General features: G+C 45.3%; 1 protein-coding gene across 1 annotated transcript; it reads right to left on the reverse strand.

Annotated features, from left to right (window-relative positions):
• Window positions 1-664: 664 nt before the first annotated feature.
• cdk5r2b (cyclin dependent kinase 5, regulatory subunit 2b (p39)) lies at window positions 665-4210 on the reverse strand. The gene has a single exon (XM_086124452.1). The coding sequence runs from the start codon at window positions 3909-3911 to the stop codon at window positions 3069-3071; it is 843 nt and encodes a 280-aa protein (XP_085980578.1). The 5' UTR covers window positions 3912-4210; the 3' UTR covers window positions 665-3068.
• Window positions 4211-12279: the final 8069 nt, after the last annotated feature.

Genomic DNA, 12279 nt, shown 5'->3' on the forward strand with positions numbered 1-12279 from the left:
TAGTGGAGTCAGCCTCTTACATAAGAGTGCTGCAGGATCTGCGATGAAGTCACAGAACCAAGGCGAGAGCTGGCAGCCTTCAAGAAGTATTCAACACACGCAGTCACATCCCGGATTCAGAGATTACACAATTTCTATGAAAGGGACACTGAGAAACTGGAACATTTCCTTGTTCTACGTTCTCTCTCTTTTTTGTTTTTTTTTTGGTCGTCGCGGCTTCCATTTTGCTCTGGAAATAGAAACCACAGGTCCCTGTGAACAGAAAATGTGTGAGAGAAAGAGGGAGTGAGTGAGAGTTTTGAGACTGCAGCAGAATGTAGCCAATCAAATGACGGAAGCCGCCGGGCCGGCCCACACGGACGAGACAGTTTCATTCACACAAATCCTTTCACATGAGCGACTTCGGGACTGCCTCGCATTCCTCTCATAGGATTTTGCGAATGAAACTGGTTTTCCTCACAGGCGAAATGCTCTCGCGACAACTGAAAGGCTCTCACACCCAACAGAAATGCACACAAACACAACCGTAACGATCAAGTGACCCGAGCGGCATCTATTTTGAAGACTCAAAGTATAGATGCAGATGTTTGCCCGCCTCCGCAAGTGGACTCGCGACCAGTCCAGGGTGTACGCCGCCACAAAAAAAAAACAAAAATGCGAGAGGCAGTTTTTGAAAGGATTTATTTCACCCTGGTCACCAAAAACAATCACTGCACTGCTTTGACTGTATAAACATGTCGCGAGATGCGGTTGATTACCGAGCGTGTATCACGCCGGCCAAGCTACACGCGAACGAACACGTTTCCAGTCAGATTGGAAAATGTGCTGTACAAAACGCCTAGTTCACAGATGCTCGTCCTTCATCCGTAGCTGCAAATGTAATAAATTAAGGGCAAACTATCCAGCGCCCCCCGGAGGAATTTTTGGTACATGACCACAAATCGTGCGCAAAACATCCAAAGTTTGTTTACGGCTGTGCAAAACGTAGCAGCACGACATTCCACTTGGAGCGATGGCGTCACAACACGACATCATACAAACCATGATGAGCATAATACACAACTAATGTGTCCTAGCTACTCTTTGTTGTCCACGTGTAGCGTTGCTTTCAGAGGCGTGTGATCATGTCGTTCAGAAACTGACACCGATGTGCAAATGACACAATAGTCAATACTCACATTCACTATTTACATATTGTCAGTCTGCAAAAAAAAAAAAAAAAGCAAACATAAACGGAAAACATTCCTGTGTGTTTTCGTTGCGCTTGGCCCACAAATAACGTAAAAAAAAAAAAGAACGATGTAAACAATACCGTAGCAGGCAAAGACAATGAAACAGTTGGCAAGTATGAGATTGACCAAGTGATTTCTTGGAAAACATCAATAATACATTCCTCTCAATACAGTGATGCCTTAAAATATGAGCTTAACAAGTTTTTTCCAAATCCTTGAATGTTTTTTTTTTTTTTTGGTGTGTCTCTGACTACTTGAGATACAAGCAAAATTTTGACAGTGATCTTCAAGTTGCCACCACTAGATGGAGACAGTAAAACTCAAGACATTCAGACACCAACAATTCAAATTGGTATCGTTGCAGTGGAACGACAGTGCAGTTGGTGGCGCTAACGCACCATTTTGAACTGGTTTGCCAACTGCGAATAAACCACACCGAAGAATGCTGATCGACGAAACATTCGAGCTGCAGTCGTGTTCTGTGCTGGCATCTTCCGCGTTTGCAGGTTAAGGAAAGCAAATTTGGTGACATTTACATTCATTTGGGGGCGAAAAGATGATTGTGAGATCAGAGTGCCGTCGTGGAACAAATTAAACTTGTATCTCAAGGCACCACTGCAAAGACAATCAACCGCAATATAAAACTGACAACTGGAATTTGGATTAAATCCTCCCCTTCAATAGCCATGCAACAGTTTGGCTGTTTCACATCTTAAAATTGTATTTTAAAATCCAAAAGGAAATATCTATGTGTTTTGATCCCCCCCCCAACCCCCGCCTCCCCCCAAAAAGCATTATGTGCTAAAGTTTGGGTTGTAGTTCGCAATGACTGTATTGTGGCTATAAATATGATGGTGCCTTGAGATACAAGTAACCTGATTTACGATTTTTTTTCAAGGTGTGAGTAGTCATTCGGCCATTAAAAGTATTTTTTTGTTTGTTTTTTGCTTTGACCTGCAAGTGGAAACATGTATGGCGTCAGTGAACTGAACTCACGTACTTTCAGCTAGTTTTATGCTAACACTTAATGGAAAATAATCACTGCAGACTGACTCTTGGCATCGCCGGCCGCACTGCTATGACACTGTAAGGAACGGATATTTGAACACCAATGGTGCAGCAGCAACACACGCAAATAGACAATATCACAATACACAAGGGCACATATTCTTTATCCTCTGCGGAAAATGACTGACGGCATCCACGTGACTCGCAGTGGTTTGGAGAAGATTTTTCATCATTTGTCTATGCAGCTGTGTCATGCTGCCCCTTGTGGTCAAGTTGTGGACACACCAGAAAGATCTGGAAAAGAATTGATCAAAAAATTGTTTTTAAAAAAAATGGTTTTGTTGTTATTTGCAGGAAGCTGGAACAGATTGATTCTGTTTTTATTCAGAAAGATGATTTGAGATGCAAGAATTTTGCGTTAGGGGCGGAACGAATTAATCTTGTATCTCAAGGCACCGCTCAAGCAGTGAATGTGTGCGGAGGGGGTGGGGGTGCAGAGGTCAGCACCTTGGAGAGCTCAGCCCGTGCGCTTAACAGCAATCATCTATTCTGGTCCTCGAGCACTCTGCGCCGGAAAGCGGTGTAATTATGAATAAAATTAGCATTTAGATGTGTTCATAATTTAACCAAAAAAGAGCGGGGGTGGGGGGGGGCAATGCACCATCGATGGCATGCATGAGTAGTTAATTCTCCTGCTGTCTACACACACACTAATGCCGCATTGGCGATATCCAGCCTTTCGGATTGGCCGTTACATTCAAAGCCGCCCTTGTGTGATTTTTTTTCTTCTCTCTCCTATTTTCGTATTTGCGTCGGCCCGCACGAGCGTCAGCGGTCCAGATTGGCTTCGCCGCAGTCCCGCTGGCTCTTGAGCTCCTGGAAGACCTCGGTGAAAAAGTGCGGGTCCGCGTTGAGCCGCAGCATTTTGCCGCTGAGGCGCTCGATGATGCCCAGCGAGGTCTCCCAGAACACGTCCTTGTTGGCCTCGATCATGAAGGGCTTGAGCGGGTAGGAGATCTCGTTGCCCATGTAGGAGTAGGCCAGGTACAAGCAGGTCTGGAAGGCGCCCTGCAGCTCGGCCGCGCCGGCCACCCTCTCGTCCAGGGTGGCCTCGCACAGCAGGTAGACGAAGACCACGTTGGCCGGCGTGATGAAGCCTTGGTCCTGCCAGCCTTGCAGCAGCAGAGTCCGGTCGATGTTGCGGAACCACAGGATCACCTCGCCGCTGTTTAGCTCCTTCAGCTTGTAGCAGCGGCGGCACACGAAGTCCCCCAAGCAGCGCAGCAGCTCCCCGGTGGAAGCCTGGATCACGATCCGCCGCGGGGACACCGCAGACGGGCTGCTGCCTTGCTTCTGCGCCGCCGCAGGCTTGTTGTTGCGGTTCTGCGTGGGCACCGTGGGGACCGGCACCGGGATGGGGGCTCGCTGCTTGCGCTCCTCGCTTTGATGGCTCTTCCGGAGGTTGTCGCTGTTGCGCTGGGCCACCTGAGCGCACGGCGGGTTCGGGTTGGGGGTCACCTTCTTGGCGCTCTTCTTAGCCGAGCTGGCCACGAGCTTCTTCCACGACAGCGACACGAACATGGAGGGCCGCTTGAGGCTCTTGTCGCCTTTGTCGTCGGCGGCGTCGATCGCCTTCTTGGTGGCGGGGGAGATGGAGAGCACGGTGCCCATCGCTGCGGAGGAGAGAGCCGCGGTGGTGACGGCGAGGGATGTTTCCGCTGCGGCGTAGGGGGCGGGGGTGGGGGGGGGGCGTACTGGTGCTGCTGGCGATGGCGGTTACAATCGCGTAGAGGCGGCGTGGAAGAGTCACGACGACGTGATGGAATCCATGAACACACTCGACGTCGGTTCCGAAGCGACGGATAGTCCGCTTGAGAACGAAGACTGCATCCGATGCGTGCGCGCACCGCGATTAGGCTCCCGTTCGCACGCAGCCTCTTGATTGACGTGGCGGGCAGCCAATCGGAGAGCTCCTGACTGATCCAATCAGCCGGCGGACTCAAGTGCAGCGACTGCTAGCCTACATCGGCGTGACCTGCACTCATTTAGCTCCTGTTCTATTTATGCCTTGAGACTCATTACCTGACTAGTATTGCCCCCCCCCCCCCCCCCTTTTCCCATGACAGGACGACTAAAGAAGGATAATGATGCATCCAAACACACCGGTTAAATTGCCTGGAGTAAATAAAAAAATTAAAAAAAAACAGCGATGAATATACACTTTGGGGGAGAAAAATAAAGATGCTTCGGAGTCTTTATTGTGCACTACTACTGCGGTTCATTCCTGTTAATTCCTCTATTATTTTTGAAAAGTTGGCTAATGGATGGTTCTCGAGCCACTAATAAATAGTACCCAGCCTTTTGAGAGTGTAAACAACGGCCGGTGCGCATAAGTGCAAAAGACTTTTCTAAACCGAACAGCTGCAAACATTCCAATGCAATGCAAAGAGAAAAAAAAAGAGAACAAAAGTAGCTTATTAAAAGGACAAAACGAATGCACACTGACATTTAAACACAAATGATTTAGACATTTAAAAGCAAAGGAAAAAAATAACAAGTAGCTTTTAAAATGGCAGTGCTAATCGACGATATAGCGAAATTGATTTAAGAAAATTAAATAGCCTTCATCAAAAAATGTTCAAAAGAAAGGAACATTTCAAACCCGGATTTAAAAGCATTCATACTTGGAGACGACTTCACTTCTGTTGGCAATTTGTCATATGTGTGCACCACAACAGCTCAATGTCACTTCACCGTGTTTGCTTTAAAACTTGGTCTCCACTCATTGAATTTGGAGACCTCTGAGCCCGCCTGAGTTTATATTCAATTAGCATTTCCTGTAATGTATTCAGGACACAAACCATTTGGTGATTTGTTTACCAGTAACAGATTCTTAACACAAAAAAATTCTACTGCTGCTGAGAAGTATGCAGTTGTCCCTATTTTTAATTCTGACCACGTTGTCTTCTGTAATTCTCTCAGGGCATGCCTTTCAGTCGAAATCTCGAATGGTCCCCCCCAATCGGGATTCCGTGTAGTCGGCCGTCTTTAATCCGACATGCAGATTACAGTACGGGTGGATGTGTGTCTCATGGAATTCCATGGCCGATCCAATTAGTTAGGGAAGAACTGGCACCTCGCTGCGGACTTACGTAGGCCACCGACTGCCCCTTCCCATTCAGATAAACTGAAAATAGACACAAAGGCTAAGCGGGCTTCCATTTGCGTTCATGAACAAAGAAAACGAGCCGTGCTAGGGAAGGGGTGGATGAAGACTAAATCCTCTGCAGTCAAAACAGCAGTGACCAGATGATAATAAAATCCTTTTGAGGAGCTATATTCTTTTTTTGACTCATCATGTTGAACATTTTACACAAGTTCCTGAAATGTACAGTAAGTTGATTTAAATGGAATACGTTTTCACTGACATCACGACCGTCATGTTGTCTTTCTTCAGTGGAGGCTGAAATTGTAGTTAGTTGCGTGCATTTTTGTTTTGTACTTTTGTTATTGTCATCAGGAATGCCGTTAAGAATAAAATGTCCACTCTGTCAAAAATAAATGTCAGTAGATATTTAAAAAAAATAAATAAATCCGATTTTCAAATGTTAAGTGAACGTCCAGCATGTAGTCATTAAATGCTAACACGAGTCCAAAAATGTCCACCCTGTCATTGTTCACCTTGTCTGCAAGCTCACACATTTTGCTGTTTGCACGTGGGCGCTTGACCAATCTGCATTTCCAACAGCGTCATATTGACTTACTCCCAATGAATGTGTGAAGTCCAATGGAAGTTCTCAACTTTTTGAGCGAGCGGAGCAAGTTTCAAGGGCGCATTTCCGGCGATGCATACCGTCTAGGCATGCGGCACGCACGCGAGGAAGCCGAAGTTGCATCTGTATGCCTTTTTATTTTGTTGTGACATCATTTGATCGCAAATTGTCCAATGAAGTCAAAAGTCAGATCGGAAGTTGTTGGCGGAGAAAAGGTGGTACGATGTGCTCCTAAAAATGTTCAAAACGTCCCTCCTGCATTTTGCCTTCACACTTTTGGAACAAGCGTTGTCCACTTGAGTTGGGACACCAAAGCCAAAATGAGAAGCGCGTTCCCTGAGCTTGCCGATTGTTCCGGATCGGAGTTCGGATGTTGGGGTCAGATTCTTTGGTGCAGATGGTGAAGCCACGTCCATATTTGTGACCTATAAGTGGATGCAATCAACCTCCACCTGGATATTGATACGTTCTTATTCAGGTGGGAAAACAGGGCTACTTTCTTCACCTGTGACTTCACGTTGGACGAAAACCGCTTGGGGTCGTATATAAATTCAATCTGCTTGACTTTGGACATGGTCGAAAGGTTGTCGACTTTGTTCTTGACATTGGTGGCAAAGTGCCTCGGTTTGAATGCGTCCCACAGGCTGAACATTGGACCGAGCTTCTTTGGATCGCACGTTTATGAAGTGAGCTTCCTGCACTTTGGATATTCCTGCAAATGCCATCAATTTGGCCGCTGGCGCCAATATAATGAATTGATAAATCAAGCTCTCTAAAATGCTTTTCGAGGCTTTCTGTCAAAGCTCAGCTTGTTTGGGCCAGTCGGTGACATCACGGCTGCATAGTCGGTGACATCATTACCAGCTTGAATACTGGACTCTAATGGTCATTTAACTTAGTAACAAACAGAGATGAATGTCGTCGTCAAAAATAGGGCTGAAGTGAGAGTGTTGTTACTTTAGCAAAATATGACTCAAGTCAAAGGAAAAAGTAGTGCTCTAAATAATTAAGTATTCATTGAAAAAAAAAAGACTCCACTACTGTGTAATTGGTGAGTCATTTCTGATTTCTTATTTCTGTAATCAAAGAATGGACAAAATATGAAATGCAACTACAGGTGTGCAATATCACATTAAAAATGTAGGAATTTATGAAAGGGCGCAAAGCAAGGCAAATTCAGCTACAGGCGCTTTACAGTCCAAAAAACAGAACAATATGAAATAAGCACAATGACAATACGCTCACTACTCAAAGTGACCTCGGACTCGCAATGCAAAGCCAGAAAACACGAGCCGTGACATTGGCAATGCGAGCCCAAAGGCACTTTGACGCCAATTTCTGCTGACAGAAGATGGAGAAGTCAGACAAAATGGCTGCTTTTAAATTCACAGGCTCGGTCGTCCGAAGCCCGCATTTCCGGCCGCATGACATCACTTCCGGCGCGACTCGAACGCACGAGGTGTCCAAATTCACCATGGTTTATGCAGTCCACAGAGGCGACATGAGAAGGAGCCTTTGAAGGTGTCAAAAGCCCCAACCTGCGAATTATCTCTCGATTTTGCGGTTGAGTCGTGCCTGAAATGATGTCATGTGGGCTAAAAAGCATCCTTCGAAGGATGCAGCATGTGAATTGGATGAAAACAGATTAATCTGCTTAATTCTGAACCCAAACTGCAATATCAATGAGAATAGCGTGTTCAAGCAAATACAATTTTTGCCTTGAGTTCCTTTTAAGTGACAAAGTAACAGTAATTGTAACTTGTTACGACCCACCCCTGCCAATAGGTCTTGTCAACTGCAATGGCGTGTCATGAAGTCAAAATCTGCGCAGCGCTTTTCTTACGACTCAAAGATACTTGGGAAAGCTAGCAAACTATGCTAATCATCATCTCCGACCACCCTTTTGAAATAAAATAGCAACAATTAAACGCCTTTAGGTAGTGGAAAAGGCAAAAGCAGAAGATGGCCCATAAATTCACACAAAACTGTTTGATTGGGCCACACGTGTGTGTTTCCAGATCAATCACACACACACACACACTAACCAACCCGGGAACAGAGGAGAGACGAGTCTTTCATCGCAGTCAGACAAAAGACGACAGGGATGTGACCGCGCCTAATGTAGCACGGAATTGAAGCATCAAGGTGGCCTATTGAAACAGCAGATTTAAAAAGGTGGAGAGGAAGTATGTCATTCACGCTTATTTGTTCATTGGGAAATGGTAACAAACGTTTTCGGAAGCTTGGGGCAGAACAAACGGTCCAGAACACATTTTTGTCTTATTCAACTTGCCAGCACATGAGAGGTAATCACGAATTCTAAGTCACACTTCCAAACATATTTCATATCGTTTAATCTTGATTTTGCTTCAATGAGTTTTTCGAAAATAACCCAACAACGGGGAAAAGAAACAGATGGTGTAAGAGGGTGCAATGTCTAACTCCGACCAGCAGAGGTCAGCGTTAGCTGCCTTATGAGCGGCTTCAAAGGAGCGTCTCGCATTTTCAAAGCGGAGAGCTATAAACGATGTAAACAAATGATGTTTTTGCGTGTGTTTCACAGATAAAACAAGAGACTGAGACAAATCCCTTGTGTGGCACACAACACAAACGAAAGTGGAGCAGGAAAAGGTCGACTCTAGTTAGCTTTTGTCGCGTCGCCGACATTTCTGTCATGTTTGAGGGAGTCCGCATGCTCGTGGATGATCACCATGACCATCCCGAAATTTGATCACAATCACTCAGCACGATCACATATTTGCCCTGCCCGAGTTGGTTGTGATCGCCTGTCATTTAAACAAATGAACAGGTCCTCATTAAACAGAACACTTCTGGTAAAACAAATGGATGCACGAGTGAAACACACAAGCAAAACAACAGAAACAGGAACAAAAACAACAAAGGTTAAAGATAAAACATGTAATTAGCAAGAAATATTTACAACTGTCACTTGGCTTGTTGTTTCCGTGTGGCCGCGCATGTCACCACATACAGGAACTGCCACTGAACACAATACGGATGTGCTGTTGCGCTATACTGAACGGATCAGTGCTTAATTTACATGAATCTAAAGTCTCCTGATGGATTTAAGCTTCAAAGTCTCGGTGTCGATACAAATGTGCACCATGAGACCGAGTGATCAGTGCCGGAGAGCAAATCGCCATAAATATTCAGCAAATGAAAAATGAACCATTCCAGACGTACTGTAACGGGGGCAATCGCATCCCTTCGATACAAATTGAAAAATGGATGCATGCAATACGTTCAGCACATGCTGACAAGCCAGTCTTAGCGTCCACACGATAATGTCTGCATTATCCGCACGCTTTGCTGACTGAGCTAAATGGAAATGGAACGATGATCATTTTTAGCTGTGGTGTGCATATCTCCACTCTGCTCTGTATGCTATCCTGGAGGCTATTGAGCAGCAGCTTTCGCCTTCCGGCTTTGCTGCAGCAAGTCTGCCTCTCAGTGGCGTTTCATTGCCACTGACTTGGTTGCTCATGTTGACTGAGGAATGAAGGAGTTTTGACATCTCTTGTATTTTTGGCCAGATATTATTAGTCCACACTCACTGTTTGGTATTATATGTAATCTCCCATGAATAATACTTTAATAATACCCCTTTCATAATGTGACCCCCCGCCCCCCGCCCTCCCAAATCACCTTCCATAAAGATTTTTTCCTGCAGTTGTGTGACTGAGTTTTTACATGAAAGAGCAACATGGAATGCATGCTAATAGCATGTGACACTAAGCACATTTACAGTTTTTTAACCAATCATTTTATTTTCATGTTTCTCAAGTCAACGTTATTTATATAGTCATGCGATAACAAAGAGCGTGAAAATAGTAAAATTAATAAATTATATGTGTCAAATAATAATTCAGGAACCAATTAATCAATCAATCAATTGTACACGTATTCTTTAAATGCGCAGTTAATATATATTTTTAAAAAAAACTTGTGGCAGAGTCTAAAATACTGCATCCATGTGGAAAAAAAAATCTGATATCAAAATGTTCCCCTTAAGGGTAGCCACAGAGTCTCAAAGGGTGGCCTTGGCCACCCCTGTAGCGCCGCCCCTGATCAGAAGCCAATTTCAGAAATCTTGACGCACACAAAGCAACAGCACAAAACAGGACGCGGTGTGAAAAGACGCCCACCCGTTGCTTCCAATTACCGTACTTTATTGACCGGACAGCACAGGACAAAGAGGCCTGAAAACAAAGGGAGGGCTTAAAATGGATTCACATGATGAGTCAGCTGTTCAAAGCTATGCTCTCTCTCTCTCTCTCTCTCTCACGGGCACACACACCATAGCACAGTGGAGGGTCTAGATGCAGGTCCTTCCTCTCTCATGTTACAGTTGCCCGCAGTCCTGTCCTGTGCCGGCTCATCGCTATACTTAGAACAAGGAGCGATAAGCATTGGAAAGCTTTGATGCACTTATCTGCAGCCACCCGAAGCCAGATGGACACACTCAAGCGCATGCATCATCTGACGCTCACCTGTACACGCACACACACACACATAGGCCTGCTGCTGCTTCTGCTGCTGTTGGGTGGACACCCAGTTACATCTTTCAAGTGAAAGCAGTCCTCTTTGGTCTTTTTTTTTTTTTTTGTCAATGGGTGAAAAACGGGCGCATCTCCGAGTGTTGACTGAAATGTTGTTTCGCACAATACCCCCGAAGTTTAAGGCTCCAGAAGATAATCCCAAAGTTCACACGCGGGTCGCGATCCAACTTGTTGACACTGTCGGGGAGTTTCCTGCTCCACAGGAAGTGAACGTCGAGGCTTTGATGCTCCGTAGGAGCGACTGATTCGGCTCAGAAGAGGAAAGAAGAGACGAGACTCAAGTGAGGATGACCGTCCAACACGAACCTCTCGCTCGGATCACGCAATATGCGCAGCAGATGTTTTATGTTTTGCTCTGGGCTTCTGCCTGGATCTTCTAGACACATTTCAGATGATGGGTTATGGTATAGATTTTTCAAAAATAACCCCATCTGCATTGAAAACTGAACCTCATTAAGGTCAACCGTGATTTGCGCGTCTTCTTTTTGCTCCAGACAGAAATGAAACCGTTTCAATATCCGTTCTTCCTGCGGTGAAATGGAAAGACATCCTTTCAGTCCCATCGAGCTCCTGGCCGTTTGATTTTCTCTGAGCCGTGAGATTAGGGGCAGTTTGGCGCTGCTGCGGCTGGGGGCCAGCTGGGCTTCCCCTCCGTCAACCTTCATCCTCCTCGGTGCCCTCTTCCTTTGCGTCCTGATTCCAAAATAGCCCAATGTGCAGCTGGGTGACTTTGGGCGAGAGGCGGGCTACACCCTGCTTTGGTCGCCCGCCAGTCACGGGGCACAAAATTCAGTGGTCACAAATTCGAACTCAGAACCGCTTCACTGTGAGACGCACGTTAACCACTAGGGCGCCGATCTGCCCTCAAGGAAAAGAAGCGCAACTGAAAAAAAAAGTTGATTTTTTTTTTTTTACTGATCGACTTAAAAAGTGTTTAGAAAAAAAAAGTCCATGTTGGTAAAATGTACATTTTCTATCCAGACCATATGAATGGAATCATTCAAATACAGCGTTCATTAATTTTTTTGGAACCGCAGTATCTTAATCCCTCTCTCTCGATTTTGTCTGTGTGTACACACACACACACACACACACACTTGGCCCTACTATGCTACTGAATTTTAATGGTGGTAACCTACTGTGATTTTTCAAAAGTGCGACTGTTGGGGGGGAAAGTGGCCTTCTTTCCTCCAGCGTGTTCGTTGAATTTCGGACGATGAGCATATTGGTTATCCAAATACGGGGCTGGAGTCGATGAACAGTTTCTTCGAAGCTTTTAATAACAGAATATTCCGCGCTTTACAGACAATGGCTGCTGTGGTCACGAGTGCAAAGAAGGAAGGGATTCCCATCATATTTATATTATTAGAAGGGCGCTACCGAAACACAAGGTGTCACATCAGAACTTTTTCTCCTAAACGTTTTTTTTTTTTTTTTAGCTTGTATCAACTGGCGCATTCCTATGCCTGTGCGTCTCTACAAGGTCTCCAGTAAGGGAGTGTTCCAATTTTAAGTGATGATTGCTTCAAGGACGAGGCATGTGAAAGTTCTACATCATGACTAAATATGAGCAGAATACACACTTCACTACTTGGTGCAAAGAAAAAGAGAACACCAACTTGAATCTGTTCAAAAGTGAGCCGTGGCTCACCTGCGCGATCGTATCAAATGAATCGAATCTTGACA

This window comes from Hippocampus guttulatus, chromosome 11 (assembly GCF_054856545.1).
Source record: "Hippocampus guttulatus isolate MCC_2025c chromosome 11, RoL_Hgut_1.0, whole genome shotgun sequence".
Taxonomy (NCBI): Eukaryota; Metazoa; Chordata; class Actinopteri; order Syngnathiformes; family Syngnathidae; genus Hippocampus; species Hippocampus guttulatus.

What these genes read in the sequence shown, in the direction of transcription:
- cdk5r2b (XM_086124452.1), bottom strand. Translation starts at nt 3,911, where the DNA reads ATGGGCACCGTGCTCTCCATCTCCCCCGCCACCAAGAAGGCGATCGAC.